The sequence below is a fragment of the Molothrus aeneus genome, chromosome 9, assembly GCF_037042795.1.
Source record: "Molothrus aeneus isolate 106 chromosome 9, BPBGC_Maene_1.0, whole genome shotgun sequence".
Classification (NCBI taxonomy): domain Eukaryota; kingdom Metazoa; phylum Chordata; class Aves; order Passeriformes; family Icteridae; genus Molothrus; species Molothrus aeneus.
Genome location: NC_089654.1, coordinates 29,557,888 through 29,575,580, shown reverse-complemented (window position 1 = coordinate 29,575,580; position 17,693 = coordinate 29,557,888). Strand labels below are relative to the sequence as shown.

Below are 17,693 nucleotides of genomic sequence, written 5' to 3'. Positions count from 1 at the left end.
GGTACCCAAACTTAATGCTAACCATGGTAACCATGGCAACTTCCCAGAGCTACAACTGGAAATCTGCTGAAACCCTGGAGAACTCCACTCTTTGAGGATAAGGCCCTTGATTTGCACATATATTTACATGGTTGAATAAAATACAGATTAGACACAGGCAATTCTAAAATTTCACTTTGGCTTGATGGACGAGGAGTCGCTGTCTTTTGGCTGAGGTCATCAGCAATCAACAAATAAACACCAGAAGCTGTCTGCTCATCCAGTTGGACTCTGGTTAACAAATCCATGTAAACAAAGCAATGTTGGGGATGTAAAGGTCATATCTGAACTGCCAACAGCCCAGCCAGCTGACCAAGCAGCCCAACCCAAGGCAAGACCCAGCTCAGAGTGGAGGTGCAGCAGCTCCCAGAGCCTCCCTGAGGAGCAGCCCCATGCCAGACAGTCCAGATCAAATGAAGAGGCTGAGCAAGGGTTGGCACAGGGATTTGTGAGCTCCTTGATGTGAGCATCCCAGCGTGGGGATGGAGATCTCAGTCTATGGCTGGGTCATGGGGTACCAGGAGCTCCAAGCTCCCTTGATACCCTCAGAAAGTGCTGTCCCTACACAGACAACAACAAAAGCTGCTCAGGGTGGTTTTTCTACTGCAGAGAAGCTGAGCAAAGCCTGGGGGAAAGCCACAGGCCAGAGGGATGCTGAAAGGTGAAAAGAGCTGAAACTCCAGGGAGAGCTCTGAGGGCTCTCAGGGGAATCCAGCCAGGCTGGGATGGGGTGGGCTCTGGAGGAGGGCAGCAGGGCAAGGGGGTGCAGAGCACCAGCTCAAGGTACTCAACACCCACTTCAGCCTCTGAGTGATGGTACTCAAAGGCACTGGGTCCTTTCTGACCAATTCTGCTCTGTGTTTGTGGAGGCACAGGAAGCAGGAGTGAGTTTCTAAGTGCAGCCTGAGATTTCCAACATCATCACTTGGCTCTAGGAGCTGGACCTGCCCTGTGCAGGGCAGAAATATTTTGGTTTACACACATGAGTTTCTCCAAGAAAAGGGATCAGACAAAACATGATGGATTTCTTAAAGCACAGTACCCACCCTGCCTCCCTTTCCCTGGTGTTCTGCCTGTGACTTTCAGCTTTTTGTCCTGATCAAAATTAGGGGTTTTTTCCTCAAAAATACCCACATTGGGAGGAAAAAAAAAAAAATCCAGTAGCAATGCATATAATCACAGGCACAACTCACTCCAGTTTGGATTTGGGGCTTTTTCCCTTGTGCTAGCTCAAACATTTTGGCTGGATTTCCATTCATCCTCTGCCAGTTTAATTTTCACCTACACTTCAAAGAGATTTATTCCTCATTTCCTGCAACTTGCTGTTTGAGGCTATCAGAGCCCACTGTCAGACATCTCCACATGCCCAGGGTGTCTGCAGCAAACACCAGGCTGGGGATCCAAGCCACTCTGGTATTTCTCATGGCTGAGCTCCATTCTCCTGCCCTGATGCTCCAGCCTGGGCCATGGAGCAGTTCTGCTGCCTTCAGTGGGGCTGTGCCATGGCCTTGCCCATCCCAGCTTGGACACAAGTGCTGTTTGGCATAAACCAACCCCTCCTCCCCCTGACATGAGAGGCAGCATCACCAGCAATGAGAAAGATCCTGATTTCCTCAGGATATCTGCGTGGAAGAAATGCCTTTTGGGCTGCATCTCCTCTGCTCTTGGTGGAGATAAATTAATTAGGGGCTAATTAGGTCTCCAGAGCCCAGAGGGAGGACAGCAGGTAGGGGGAATGGTTAAGGTTATGGGACAAGCCTTACTGAGCAGAGTTAAGGGATCTTTGGTGGGATGCTCCCTGCTGAGACATCACTTGTGCCCAGAGGGATTTCCCTGGGATATCCCAAAAACCACATGAACCAGCAGAGGAGACCCTTGCTGTGTTCTGTGCAGCTGCCCATGGGGAAAACCTGCAAAAAGGAGTGTGGCTCCCTCCAGCACCACTTCTTTGGGGTTCCTCATGGAAACTCTCACGAGCTGCCTTTCCCAGAGCTGCCCAAGGCTGCAGGGAAGAGCTCTGGCAAGGCTGAGAGAGGCTGTGGCTGGAATTTCAATGCACAGCTCCACCTGGATGCAGCACAAACATCCTGAACGTTTTCAACGGGTTTTATTTTGTTTAATAAAAAACACCAACCAAGCTTGCATGTATTATCTTATATATATAAATATATACAGTATATATAAAACAAATGCATCTGGACAATGCCTTTCCCTGTGGCAAAAACTGTAAGGCATAGGAAGGAGTGTCCTGACAGTCCTGATCTTGGCACTACAGAGAGATCCCCCTGCTCACACACCCATGTTGGCTTTGCTCTCTTCTTTGGCTTTTTGAGGCAGCAGTGCAGGGAATACTCAACCAAACAATGGAGCTCTGCAGAACCCAGGGAGGTTTTCCAGGCAACTCGGACAGCAGGAATCCATCTTGCTGCACTAAATGGGCTTCTGGCAGGCTGATAGGAACGTGCTGCCTCTGTGGCACAAGGGACTGGAGGGATGAGGGTGGGGTGGATATGGTGGAAATTGGTGACCAAACAAATTCTTCTTCTTCTAGGGTGAGCTGGGGCAGCAGGGAGATGAGCAAGCTTTGGATCTCAGCGTGCTGGGGCTGGGACTGGTCCGTGGGCTGACACTGGCAGAGGTTTCTTTTTGCAGTCCCTCACAAAAATGGACACCAGCAAGGGTGAGACTGTCCTTTACTGAAGAAGCTCGCAGTATATTGAGCAGAAGCAATAAACCCGACGATAACAAGAAAATAAAAAATGGTGGCATTATCCCAAAAGGAAGGAGGAACCTGATCACTCACAGGTTCTGTTTGCTCCCCATGTTCAGTTCTGGGTGAGGGTTGGCTTTTTTTCCTTCTTTTTCTTTTTTTCTTTTTTTTCTCTTTTATTTTGACGGTGTTGTTTTTTTGTTGCTGTTGTTGCTGCTGTTCTCTTTTTCTTTTATTTTCTCTTTCAGCACAGACAGTTGCAAAGCAGGACGGGTGCTGTTGTGTCTTCTCCTGCAAGGCAGCTGCCCCCAGCTGTTAATTGACTGTGGGCACCTGATTCCTCTGTAAACTATATTCCTTAGCCTTCAGTCTCAGGTTGGCAATACTGTTGGCCATGTTCATGCCCTGTGCTGGGCTGGCGTTGGTACACGTGGCAGAGTAGGTGGCCATGGCACTGAGGGATGGAAAGAGAAACATCATGTCACACGTGGCCTCCAAACCACAGCAGAGCCTAAAGCCTGGTTTTTTCCATACCTGTGGGATGTAATCCTGCTGTGGTGTCAGCAGGGAATTACCTCTCCCCTTTGTTTAGCAAATCTTTCCGCTGCTCTTCACTCACCCAGCACCAAAGGTGGTTGAAGTCAACGGGAAAAATTTCCACTTCCTATTTTCTAACCCAAAAAAAGGTTTGCAATGAGGTCAGCCTGCCAGTTAGACTATTGTCCTTAAAAGTATTCCCAGTGGAAGCAGTGTCTGTTTGATGAGACCAATTGCTGGTTTTACAGCCTGTGAAATCACGTCACTTCTGAAACACATGTGACATTAAAGAAACATTCTGGGAAAAACCCCTTTCAACAATTGGGATGTTTTCTTGTTTCTGCCTTTTGGAATGAAAATTTCCACATTTTTTCCCCCCTCAAAACTTCAGCTGATTATAAAGAGCATGTCCTGAAGGCTGAAGGAAGAAACCCAAAACATAAACCACTTTTTCTCCCTTCAAACTGCAACTTTATTCATGAAAAACATCACTTCTAACAGCAGAGCCTGAACAAAGATCTCCAACTCCTTTCTTATCCTACCAAAAAATCTGCAAAGCTGCTTTCCAGACCACTAGAAAACTTGTTTAATCCATGTGTCCCCTGGGTTTCTGTGAAAAGCAGCTCCCCCTGCCAACTCCCCAAAACCCCAAAGCATTTGACCTGCTGCATTTCCTTTGCATGGCCCACAGATCACAACCAGTTGAGAAGCACCACATGAAGTGGAGGCGCCCATTTAGCACAGAATGCTCAGGAGGAACCCCCAAATGCTCTGCTGGAGGCCAGCTCAGCTCTGGTGCTGACCTTTCCCATCTGCCTGCCCTGCTGGCTCCCAGCTGAGGCTCTGGGAAATGCTCTGCTCCATCCACACACCAAAACACCAAGATGGGCTGGGATTTTTTGCCTTTTTGTCTTTTCCTTTATCTGTTATTTTATTTTATTTTATTTTATTTTATTTTATTTTATTTTATTTTATTTTATTTTATTTTTTAAATTGTTCCAGCACTGATCTCCACAACTGGAAATGCAAAGAGCAAATCTCCCTGCAGGCACAGGGGCACTGCTGCACAGACCCAGGCTGGAGCTGTGCCTGCTCACCCCGAGGTGCTGCTGGTATTTCTGACCTCCCAGAAGGTCAGAAAGTATTTCTGGAGTATTCCAGGAGTATTTCTGACTTTCTGGGAGGTTATCTGCCAGGAGTTTATCTGCCACCCAGTGCTGTGTGAACCCTCAGTCTGCAGGAGATCCAGAGCAGGGAGTATCTGCATTTCACCAGCATCCAGCACACGTGGATGTGCTGTTTCTGGAGCTCTTCTCAACCAGCTGCACCCTCATTCCCTCTCCATGGCTGGGCTGGTTGCTCTCCTCACCCCCAAGTGCTGCCTGCAGGAGGCTGCAAAGCTCCACAAGGTCTCAGGTTAATCCCCCATGCCCATCTGCTTCCACAGGGTGCATCTCTCCCGTGTTTTTGAGCTGGAAGCAATTGGCAGACCTTCAAGGGTACCCTAAACTGGATAAAATAGGAGTTTTCAGTCAGGGCTGCAAACTGTCCCCATTCTAAACCAGTTTGTTGGCCAAGTCTGGGCTGAAACTCCAGGGAGCCTCTGGGAGCTCCCCGGAGGTGTGGGGAAGGTGGTTTCACTTACTGATGCCAAGTGAAATCCCTGCTAAACCAAAAATCTCTAGCAGTGCTTCCTTTCATCAGGTTATTCCAGCAGGAGCAGTGCACAAGAAGGCTGTGTCCAAACACCAGAACAGCCTGAGGGTTGCTCCAGAGACTCTCCAGGGTCTAACAAGGGTTGAAGTCAACCTGCTGCCCCCTCCCTCTACCCCATTCAGGCAGAGAAAATTCTCCTTCCTCCACTCAGCTGTCTGCTTTCATGAAACACAGAGGAGCATCATGTTTCTGAGGCTAAAATCCTTCTTTCAAACAAGGTTTTCAGTGGCCCGTGGAGCCAAATGTTGCTGGAGTGGGAAGTGTGGGCTCCCAGTCCTGTTTTCTTAGGAACCTAGGTTAAAAAATGCCTAAGTAAAACATTTCTCAACTTCAAAAAAAAAGCACAGTATCTACTTGGCTGTCTGTGTGACAGAGATCTGCAAATAGCTTTGGTTGACCTGTGGCTGAGTGTATTTGGAGAATAAACACAGGGACTGCAAACTTTTCCCAGATCTGAGAGGGAAACCAGCCCTGGCCACGCTGCTCTGGGCCCTCCCCAGGAGTGGCTGCTAATCAGGGGCTGCTCCAGCACTGCTGGGAAGATGGGCAGGGGGCAGGGGGCCATGCAAACACTCCACAGGGCTGCAGGGCTTCACTATTTGAATATCTGAATGACCTTACTGCAAAGCTTTAATGAGGCTGAGACCCTTTCAGATGAATGTGATTGCCAGGAGAGGATCAGAAGGATCAGAAACCCAGGGGAGCACGGAGTGTCTGAGGGTGCTGTGCACCCCAGAGTGTGGAAAGCAGCTGCTCTGCTCCTCTGCCAGGGCAGTGGGAGGGTGCCACTGCAGCCTGCTGTGAGGTGGAAGCTGCAAATAAATGCCTCTGCTGAAACATCCTGGCTGCAGACAAGACAAGGGGAAGGTGTGTCTGCATCCTGGACGGGCACAGCCTAGGGCTGAGGGGCTGGAAAACCATCCCTAAGGCTGGAAAACCATCCCTGAGACTGGAAAACCATCCCTGAGACTGGAAAACCATCCCTAAGGCTGGAAAACCATCCCTGAGGCTGGAAAACCATCCCTGAGACTGGAAACCATCCCTGAGGCTGGAAACCATCCCTGAGACTGGAAAACCATCCCTGAGGCTGGAAAACCATCCCTGAGGCTGGAAAACCATCCTTAAGGCTGGAAAACCATCCCTAAGGCTGGAAAACCATCCCTGAGACTTGAAAAGCATCCCTAAGGCTGGAAAACCATCCCTAAGGCTGGAAAACCATCCCTGAGACTGGAAAACCATCCCTAAGGCTGGAAAACCATCCCTGAGACTGGAAACCATCCCTGAGGCTGGAAAACCATCCCTAAGACTGGAAACCATCCCTGAGGCTGGAAAACCATCCCTGAGGCTGGAAAACCATCCCTGAGACTGGAAAGCCATCCCTAAGGCCGTCCCTTCTCCCCTGTTCTCATTAGCACATCCCAGGTGCTGCAGGTGACCTCAGACAGCCCTTCCCAGGTGCTCTTGGGAGTTACCTTTGCAGGGGCTTCTCCTTGCAGTGATTATGAATCTCCTGGCTCATGTTCTCCTAGCAGTGATTATGAATCCCCTAGCTCATGTTCTCCTAGCAGTGATTATGAATCCCCTAGCTCATGTTCTCCTAGCAGTGATTATGAAGCCCCCTGTGTAAACATCATCTCAAGGAAGGATGATCTCTTTTAAAAAGTGTAAGAGGTGGAAATAAGCCATGAGCACTGAGTAGGGGTCTGGTACTGTGACCAGTGCAGTCCCATGGGGCTGGGGAAGGAACTCACTCTCTTCCCTTCCCTGATCTCACCTCCCCAGAATGCTACAGCAAGAACACTGCACAGGGAGAAAGCCTTAATCCATAAAAGAGGGATTTTGACAGGCAGCAGTCATCAGAAAAAACTCCAAAGGATAAGGGCCATTTCTAAGATGAAGCTGGTGGCCACCGGGCGCATCCTTTTCCATATCTGCAGTGGGTGGGTCTATGACTTGTTCTGGACATACAGGGTGGATGAGGAGGAACCCCCGGGTCTGAAGCAACAAGCAGGAAGACCAGACCATGTGTTTGCAGCTCTTGCTGTGCAAACAATGCTTGGAGCAAAAAGAGGGTCAAGGTGACCCAGCAAGAGAGGTCCTGAGCACCAGGTGTGGCTCCTGGAGGGCAGCGGGAAGCTGGCAGTGACCAGGCCAGACGAACAGGAAGAAATCCAGCCAAAGGCTTCATGGTTCTGACCAACAATGAAGCCACTGTGCTAAAAAACACCCTCCAACCTCCTTTTTAACTGCCTGTGAGCCAGCTGGCTCCCCACAAACCAACACATCCTGTGGAGCTCGTGTCCACACCCAGCTCCTGCAGAGCCAGCAATGGCACAGAGAGGACAGGCAGCGCTGTGATGTGCACACACATCCCAGACCCTCTGAGGCTGGGCTTGCCACATCCCTGCTCCTTTCCTGCCATCCCTTGAGCAGCACTGAGCACAGGGCTGGACACTGAGCACCAGTCTGTCACCTGGCCCTTCCTGCAGGCTGGCCACAGTGCAGTGCTCACACACACACCTGGTCTCAGGCAATAAAAGATCTGCTCACCAGCCCGGTGCTGAGGGCTCCACGGGGATGGAGGGAGCTCCCAGCCTTGCTGCCATCCCCAGCAGTGGGACAGCCACAGAACTCCCTCTTCTGGCCACTGCGTGCTGGCTGAGCCTCCCCAAGTGCTCTGAGCCCCCTCCCCTGGATCTGTGTCCCATGGAAAGGTTTCCTCGTTGCTATAAACCAGATGCACTGGGGAAAACCTTCTGTTTCCATGCACTTCTAACTGAGCCTCTCTAGAAACTCCCTGAATGAATTGCAGAGAGAGACCCCCAGAAGCTGCCAGAAAGACCAACAACACTGAGCTGGGATCACACTACAAAACTGGCAATGAGATGGTGTCACAGTCATATTTTCTGAAAATTCCTTTGCCCAGGATTTTTCTCCTGGGAAGCTGAGAAGCCTCAGAGGAAAAGGAAAACAATAATTATCTGATTTGCTTCTCCTGTGTTTTGCTGCTTTGGAATGTGTTTGGAGATTGTTTACCCACAGGTGACTGTTTTGACTTATTGGCCAATCAGGGCCAAGCTGTGTCGAGGCTCTGGGAAGAGTCACAAGTTTTCATTGTTATCTTTTAGCATTCTCTAAGTATCCTTTCTGTATTCTTTAGTATAATTTAGTATAGTATTCTTTAATATAATATAGTATCATAAAGTAATAAATTAGCCTTCTGAGAACATGGAGTGAGATTCATCATTCCTTCCTACATCAGATTCATCATTCCTTCCTACATCTGGGGGCAACCCAAATTCAACAAGATGGGGTGGGAACAGGTGAGGAGAACCAGTGGGACCGTCAGGCTGCTGTATTCTCCAGGTGTGGATGCATCAGAGCTGTCTGAGAGCGCTTTTGGGGTGGTGCAGTGGGGTCAGTCACTCAGTCAGTCACTCCCTCCATCCCTCCCTCACCTGTAGGGTGAGGCAGTGCCCCAGGACAGGTAGTCGGTGGCCCTGGGGGCGGGCCGGGGTACGATGGGCTGCTCCACGGCCGCCACGTCCCCGGAGTAGGATTTGAGCAGCGAGGCGTTCTTGCTGGCCAGCATGGCGCGCTCGTTCCGGCGGAACTTGGCTCTCCTGTTCTGGAACCACACCTGCAGGGGACAGACAGGGCCACCAACCATCACACCTGCTCTGCCACTGGCCACGTCCCCACGGGCTCCAATTCCCATCCCCATGGGATCCCATCCCCATCCCCATGGGATTCCATCCCATCCCCATCCCCAAAGCTGGCTGCTTCCCAGGCTGGCCCTGGGAACCCTGAGGATGGGATAACCCTGGTGCCTGCTCTGACCCAAGCCCTCAGGTGAGGGGCTGGCTGAGGGACATGGGTGTGTCCCATGCAGATGGCTGTGGCAGTCGTATTTTCTGGAAAAATCCTCTTTGCCCAGGATTTCTCTCCTAGGAAGCTGAGAGGCCTCAGAGAAAAAGGAAAGCAATATTATCTCATTTGCTTCTCCTGTGTTTTGCTGCTTTGGAATGTGGTTGGAGATTGTTTACCAACAGGTGGTTGTCTCATTGGTTTCATGTGAATTATTTTGAATTATTGGCCAATTATGGTCAAGCTGTGTCGGGGCTCTGGAGAGAGTCACAAGTCTTTTTTAGTATCTTTCAGCCTTCTGCAAGTATCCCTTCTGTATTCTTTAGTCTAGTTTAGTATTCTTTAGTATAGTTTTGGTATAGAATTCCTTAATATAATATATAATATATATTATATATATATATATAAACAAATATATAATATATATAATATATATTATATAAAATGTATTATATATATATGAAATATATTATATATACATGTATATATATATATATATATTATATCTTAAAATAATAAATTAGCCTTCTAAGAACATGGAATCAGATTCATCACTCCTCCCTTCTTGTATTTGTGTGAGGGAGCCCCACAAATACAAGAGATGGCAGCAAGGCCTGGCAGTGCTGTCCAGCACCCCGTGTTCCACAGTCTGCTTTCACCTGCAGAAGGTGCAGGCCTGCAAGCTGAGAGCTCAAGGTAACATCAGCAGCCTAAGCATCCAACAGCTTGGCCATATGGACACATCTGAGTGGGCAGGTGGTGAATGGAGGGGCAGGACAGGCCTGGCAGTCTCCCTCAAGGCATGGTGGAGTCAGGAGCTTGGTGATTCTTTTGTGCCACACAGACCTCAAGGATTTCTGCTGCCTTGCTGGAGTGGCCTGATGATCCCCCAGGTGAGGTGGGAATTACCTGAATCATGGGATTACCTGAACTCTGGCCTCAGTGAGGTTGACTCTGCGTGCAAGGTCTTCCCGTACGAAGGCATCGGGGTAGTGAGTTCTCTCAAAGACCCTCTCTAGTGCCTGCAGCTGGCTGCTGTTGAAGGTAGTCCTGTTCCTCCTCTGCTTTCTTTTCTTCTTCTCTTCTGAGTTCAGCTGATCATCTATGAGAGACAATTGGGGATGTGAATAGTGAAAAAGCCAAGAGCCCAGAGCCACCACTGAGGGGTGAACAACCTCAGTGGTTTCAAGAGGGAAAGGGCTTAGGAAGGGGCTTGCAGAGTTTTAATACATTAACCATGCTGGGTTACTCCCCACATGAAGAGGAGGTGCAAAGTGCACCAACATCAAGCATTCATTTTTCAATTCTACTGGGTAAGACTTGTGCCAGATCTCTTAAGCTACGCCAGGTCTCAGCTTCCTTTTCTCTAAAAAGCAGCAAAAAAAGCCCAAAATGCATCTCCCCATTCCTCACAATCCCAGAAATCTTTTCTGATGGCAAAGAATCACAAAGCCCTGTTCTCTCTGCTTCAATTTCCAAGGACTGCTCTGACTGGGAATTAACACAGCTTTCTGGGGTAAGAGCACACTCTTGGATGCTGCTAGTGAGGAGCAGCTGTGCCCTCTGCAGCATCCTCCTGGCCTTGCTGAGCCCAGCAAGGTGTTGAACAACCACCCCTAAGAGCATGTATTGTTTTGTACCTGGTTTGCATTTACTCAGAAATTAATCAACACATCTGGATCACGCCAGTATGTGTGGGGTGCCACCAAAAAATCCACATTACCCTGGGGGGGACCTGAGGCAATATTCATGTCAGCATTAAAGTGTATTGATCCCTGAATCCATAAAAATCCACAAGCTAGGGAATCATATTCTAAGTTCATCCCTGCACACCTTGGCCCAGGTGAGTGTCACCACTGAGAGTGCCAGGGCTTGACCTGCTATGTACAGAAGGAGAACACTCCCTCAACAGTCACTCCTTTTGCCATGTACAACTATGACAGCTCCCCTTATCCCTCTCTTCTCCAGGGGGTATGTAAGGCACAGGGAGAGGCTGACAAGGAAATTAAAGTCTGCAGTTGTTGTCCTCACCACCTGTTTGTGTTGCTTTTCACAGCCCATCTGGTACCAGTTACTGCACCTGAACACCTTTGGAGCAAGGCCCATCCATTTGAGAACAAAAGGACATTCCTCTTAAATTAAAGCATGGCTTTCAAATTCCTGCAGGTTTACAGTGCCTCCATCCCTAATCCTCCTCCAACAGCCTGATGATCCCCAGAAGGCTCCTTTCCAGCCTGGGGATTCCTGGGTGCAAAAACATACCCTTGGTTTTCCCGTATCCGAGAGGAAGTGCTGGGAGACTGGTTATTAACAGGAACACTGAGATGTAAAGCTGAGCTGGGAAGGGACTGGCAGAGGCAGGAATGTGCATGGAAAACAAAGGTATGAAGGAATTAAAGCAGGGCTACAGGTGAATCTATCAGCTCAGAGGGATGGGATTGAAGTGCTGCTTGTGCAGAACACCCTGCACACATTTCTCCCTGCTGGGGGGTTTAACGCCATCACAGGCTCCATCCCCTATAAAGAAGGAGAAAAACTCTGCATGTCCCCCTCTTGACTCATCACCAAACCCTTCTCAAAAGGGGTCAGCTATTTCCCCTGGCTCTGCTGTGCTGCTGTGCACCACACAACACAGCAAACAGAGCCTCAGGGCACAAATGGCCCTCCAAATGCCACAAACACCACAAGGCAAGCTGCTGGAGAGGCCAAAGACAACACGGCCTCCTTTGGAGTTACCCACTTCATGCTATTTTCTAACCTAAATCCTGCCTATGCAGAGCATATGAACAAATCAATAAAAGCCTTTGGGACCCCTTCAGAATCCCATCCAGGCCTCTGAAGCATCATTTCTGCCCAGAAGACAACACCCGGCTGCAGGGAACACGAGTCTGGCCCTTGCTCAGCCCTGCGTGACAGCTACACATGAGGAGGGGTGAGCACATCCCTCTGGGGAGCAAGAAGAAGGGCCAAAGTCTGTAAAACACCAGAGAACAAGAATTAATTCCCCCTGCCAAGCACGTTAGCACAATTTGCCTGGTTTCCTCCCGGCGTAAAGCGAGACGCCGGTGATTCACGGCTCACCTCGTAATTACTGAGCCCAAAAATAGCCAGGACAGAAAGTGTCCGTGCTGGGTGACTCATGGCTGGGTCACTGCTGGCTAAAGCACCCCCAGCCTGGGCTGCCACGGAGCAGAGATGTCAGTCACCCCCTTTATCCAGGACAGAGCTGCATGGAGGTGACAGCAAAGCACGACCTGTGACGGGGAGCTCTGGAATTTTGGTATCTCCCACGGCCGCACCTCTGGAACAGCACGAAATCCAAACCTCTACAGAAGTGATTTGGGTAGCAGGGGAAAAAAAATAATAACAGGATATTAATCCAGAGCAGCATGAGCTTGGTCAATCCTTGTGTTTTGCCATGTGCTGCTAAGGAGGGACTGTACACGCCTAAACCCAGCCTGCCTGCAAATGTCACCTTGCTCACAGCGCTCCCCGGCTGCCTCCAGCACAGCAGCAGGGTGTTTCTTCTTCTCTACCATTCATTTCTTTATCAGGAAACAACCCTGAACACTGGAAAATGGTATTCCTGAAAAACAGTATTCCTGAAAAATGGTATTCCTAAATAGTGTTGACAGCACGAGTGACTGGGGTCAGCAGAAACGGAGAGGAGAGGGAAACAGCTCTAAAGGTTTTTAGGTAGGTCAGAAGTCTTTTGTCAACATTCTTTTAATCAGAAAAATTTTATTACATGCAGAGTTCTCAAAAGCTGAGCAGCTTGCAAATGTGCCTCACAGAAAGACTGAAACATGTGTTCTCCTCTCAGGAACCCAGTGCTGGAAAATCTGGGAATTTCATTGCCAAATCCCAACCTTCCACGCTGGGACTACGTTTCCTGTTTCCACATTTGTGTTTTCCTGTGCTATTTCTACATTTCCCCATAACATGCAGGTCCTGATGTCATACACAAGTGCACCAAAGCATTTTCAAGTGCTCCTAAATGATTCAGCAGGAAACATCCTGTTCTTTTTTCCTCTTGCAGCGAGGCAGATCCACACTTGCAGACACTCCACTCTCTTCTCCTCACTGCACAGTGTCTGTCCCAGTGCCTGTAACTATTGCTGAGGCACCACCAGACAGCTCCTCTTGGGATACCACGTTAAAAAAAAACAACAACAACAAAAAAAAAAGACCCCCAAAAAACCCCCCAAAACAAAAAAAAAAACCCCACAAAAATTAAATTAAATTAAATTAAATTTTAAAAAATCAGAGTTGAAAACTAAATGCCTACGTAGGAGTTTCAAGATTGGTATTTTTTCATCAATACTTACAACCACAACATATTTCAGATTTCCAGTTTGCAGGAATGCTTATGCATACTTGCATTCATTCCAGGTCAGAACAAAAGCTAATTTCCAGATGGGATTTACATTTGTGGGCAGTTTGGAAAAGTTTTGACCAGTTCTATTAAGTCCAGAACCAGCTATTATAGTTCATTAATTGGATCCGAATTGAAAGTAAACCATTGGATTTAATTAAGAGAGGGACAGAGACACTTAACCACAGAATAATGTATGGTAAGGCAGCAAAGATTTGTCACATCAGTTATAGAAACTGTAAACTGAGAAAGGATTCCAGGATGAAAATAAGGAATCACACTCTAATCACAGCCTTCAAAATAAGAAGTTAACGTTTGAACACAGATTTAAGAACAAGCAAGACAAATTATTTCACAGTGAAAAACCCCCAAACTATAAATTAAAAGGAAACAATTCAAAACTCTTAAAATATAAAAAAAAATACTGCAAGCAAGTGAAAGCTTTATTCAGATTGGTGGAGAAAGAAAGAAAGGAAAAGGGAGAAAAGAAGGGAAAGGAACACGGTTTTTTATTTGGTTTAAACTTAAATTTCATGAAGCTTGAATAGAAATATTTCTGGGTGTTCCCCCAGCTCTGGGCAGGCTCCTCTCCCCAGCATCAGCCATCCAGTTTTTAGCCCCTCACACCCTCCCAGTCCACTTTAACTCACGCTCTGCTCTGCTTTCGATTCGTGACATCCCTCTAAAAACACTGCAACACTTTGTGTGCAGGGCAGCTTTGTCAACTGGCATCATAAAAAACCCAAAACCCAGACCCAAAATGTTTAATCAAAGCAAAACCAAGGCTCCGAGCAGAGCGATGGGGACACACAAACCCCACACGGTGACAGAGCCCAGCCCCACTGATTTGAGACAAGGCTCACTGATTTTCCACCCCGCTCCTCCCGAGGGCTCCTTGTCCAGCAGCAGCATCCATTGACTTTGCCAGATGTGAGCAGGGACAGAAGAGGGGCAGGGGGACATAAATGGAGAAGATTTCATGCCCAGAGCTGCCTGAAGTATCTTTCTTTCTAAAATCTCCCAGGAGAGAACGAACTCCAGCTCGTGCGGATTTCTGCGCACAGGAGAATGATTTCTGAACGGAAACGGGGTTTAACTTCAGGGCACACAAATGCTACACAGAGAAGGTGCAGGTATCCCACAGCAGCCATCACAAATGTAGGCAATATGGAATGAAGATAACAAATAAAAGTAAATATGTTAAGGTAGGAGATGCCTGTTAAGTCATGTACTTCAGTATAGCAGCGATAGCGAGCCCAGCTGTACAACAGTGATAACAGAAGGTTTTTATTCTGAGTATAGGTCAGAATACAGAGATTTTTGAACTATCATTTTTATTCTCATTACACAACACCAGCTGAGCTTTTCTCCTCACCTCTACTGTTTTTTTTCCTGCATTATCTTAATGTTTAAATTATTTCAATTACACAGAAAATTCAAGTATCCAAAGTTCCAGTCTTGTTAAGAGCATCAGGAACACAGAAAAAAAAAAAGTAACAAAGAAACAGATGCTCTATTTCCTTTAAGAGCCATCTCTTGTGATCATCTTACAGTCAGGTTCAAGTTTTGCACATAAATAAGAAGTTGTTCTGTGCGTGAGCACGAAGCTTCAGAAAGGTGACACTGAATTTTTCATACCAAACCTGAATTTTAATGTTAAACAGAAAAACATGCATATTTTCAGTGTTACCCGTGGGGCAACAGCAGTTCCTCTCCAAAGTGTCTGCAATGTGGGACCTATCAGGGTGATTTCTAGCTGCCTGCACACAAACCATTACAGATTATTACAGAGCTGTGAATGGCTGGGATAGCAGGGAGAGCCCTGTATCCTTTGGAATAGGATAATAAATACCTACTTTAATAAATACCCACTCTATTCCTTTAATAAAGGAATCAATAATTTCATAAATACCTACTTTATTCCTTTAACACTATCTAGCCTCTGTTCTAGGTAGCCTCTCAAGGAATTACCTTACTGAATTTGGCTCAGCCTGCCAGGACCTGCTGAGGTCCTGCACAGCCACAGCGTCACCAATGGGAAGGATGAAACCCTCTGGCTGTCCTTCCTCAGGAGCAGAGGGAGCTCCCACCTGCACTGTGGCCAAAGGAGACATTCCCAGGTGGGATTGGAGGCACAGCACAGTCAGTGACTCTTGGCCTCTGGAATGAGGTCTTGGGGTTGTCACTTTTCAGGTGGAGAGTCTAGAGATGCCTCCAAGCTTCTGAAAAGAGCTTCCAGCATGCAAACCATCTTCACCCAAACTTACCAGGCACTGGGGACTTGAGTGCAGAGGCTTTCCCTGTGTTCTGTTCTATCCCTATCTGATGGGATAAGGTCCCATCAAAACCCCAGGCTGCTCTGCTCCTGACCCACAGACAGGGCAGCATGAGAAGCCAAAAGCCCTCTCCTCTCCCTCTCCTCTCAACTCCTTTTCAGGGTGGTTTCAGCTCTGATGCTCTGTCTCTCATCTGGTGGCAACCTGTAGAGCACATGGGCAGTTACAGCAGCTAAGATGTGAGCCCTCTCTCACCATTTCAGTGTTCCCACTTGCTGGAGCTGACAGAAGAAATTATGTTTGGGGGAAAAAAAAAAAAAAGATTAATCATGATCCCATGGAAATCCAGAGAGTCTCGCTGGAAAGATTTAACATTCAGTGTTAATTATTGGGAGAACAATGTTTGTGGGGGCAGAAGTTTACATCCTCCTCCAGAAATTGGTACAAGGCCATGAAAAGTCCCCCTGCATCCCACAGACCAGTCTGAGCTCTGCTGCAACAGTTCTGCTTTTATATTCACTGGAGTTTTCCTTCTGGGCATCCTACAGCTCATAAGGCACATGGCTTAGTCCTGCTCTTCTAACAAGCCTTTCTGATGGGTCTTGGGGTCAGAGTGTTCCCATAATACAATAAGCACTGTATGGATCTCATAAGCTCCAAGGCACAGTATGTTATGTGTTTGGAATTCCTTGTATGCTTTTATACTTTGTTTTACATATTGTAATTTTTATATGCATTACCGCATTGATCCTTGGAAAATTAATTTAAAAAAAAAAAACCAAACCCCAAAAAAACAACAGACATAATCAAAAGCAAACACATACATTTTAAAGCCTGCCAGAGGCAAATCATGTTCTGTGAGGCTGCACTTTGTAACTGACAAAGAGACCAAACCACCAGGCCGTGGCAGAGCTCCAGAAGTGCGGATTCACCAGGGGATCCAAGGGGGCTGAGCTCCCCCATGTCCCCCCCAGATCAGCCCCACAGGGCAGAGCCAAGACACAGGAGCAGAAATGCAGACACTGGAGCCAAGACACAGGAGCAGAAATGCAGACATTGGAGCCAAGACACAGGAGCAGAAATGCAGAGACACGGGAGCAGAAATGCAGACACTGGAGCCATGGCACAGGAGCAGAAATGCAGACACTGGAGCCAAGACACAGGAGCAGAAATGCAGACACTGGAGCAGAAATGCAGACACTGGAGCCAAGACACAGGAGCAGAAATGCAGACACTGGAGCAGAAATGCAGACACTGGAGCCAAGACACAGGAGCAGAAATGCAGACACTGGAGCAGAAATGCAGACACTGGAGCCAAGACACAGGAGCAGAAATGCAGAGACACTGGAGCAGAAATGCAGACACTGGAGCCATGGCACAGGAGCAGAAATGCAGACACTGGAGCCATGGCACAGGAGCAGAAATGCAGACACTGGAGCCATGGCACGGGAGCAGAAATGCACTCACAGGGCTGTGCCAGCCAAACCCCACCACCACCCCCCAAAGTGTCACACCCCAATGTCCCTGAGCTGCCACGGTGCCAGTGGGACCCCCAGAGCTTCCCGAGAGCCTCTCAGCCTCCACAGCCCCTCCCTCACTCCTGGTTTTGATGCCTTGTGCAGGCTGACCTAGAACAGGGGCTGGACAGAGCTAAAGAATGAAGCAGGGATTTATTAGGAGGCCTCAATGGATCCATCTTGGGCAGCACAAGAACCCAGCCAGGGCTGCACCCAAGATGGACCCAATTTGGTCACAAAATGGATGACTGGTCATGAGGTCTGACACTTTTATAAGTTCTGCTCCATTTGCATATTGGAGTTAATTGTCCAATTACAGCTCCAGGCCATGAAGTCCCAACTTTTTTGGTTTTCTCTCTTCAGCCCACGTTGTTTATGCTCCTGGGCCTGAGATTTGGATCATTTGTTCTTGGTGCCCAGCTGGAGCAGGAATTGTTTTGTCTCCCTGCTCTGTGCACAGAGTTCACCATCCCCTAATGTGAAGCCCAGATTCACACACTAAAGCAGCACAGAACCTGAAAAATAGAAAAGCTCAAACCTGAGGCATCAGTTTCAGATCTGGATCAGTGCTTGAACGTGTGTGAACTCATGGCTTTGCAAGGTCAGGGGTTTGGCTTCCAACACCTCTTCCCATCAGCTCCCCTTCCCGAGTCCTG

At 48.1% G+C, this 17,693-nt stretch overlaps 1 protein-coding gene across 1 annotated transcript in view; it reads right to left on the bottom strand.

Moving 5' to 3' along the window:
• Window positions 1-2,258: 2,258 nt before the first annotated feature.
• PRRX1 (paired related homeobox 1) overlaps window positions 2,259-17,693 on the bottom strand; it is a 39,572-nt gene continuing 24,137 nt past the window's right edge. Inside the window, exons 2-4 of the mRNA XM_066555974.1 lie at window positions 9,796-9,971; window positions 8,461-8,642; window positions 2,259-3,203 (exon numbers count right to left, since the gene is read on the bottom strand). Of these exons, the coding sequence (XP_066412071.1) occupies window positions 3,065-3,203; window positions 8,461-8,642; window positions 9,796-9,971 (497 nt within the window). The 3' untranslated portion in view covers window positions 2,259-3,064. The remainder of the gene's footprint in view (window positions 3,204-8,460; window positions 8,643-9,795; window positions 9,972-17,693) is intronic.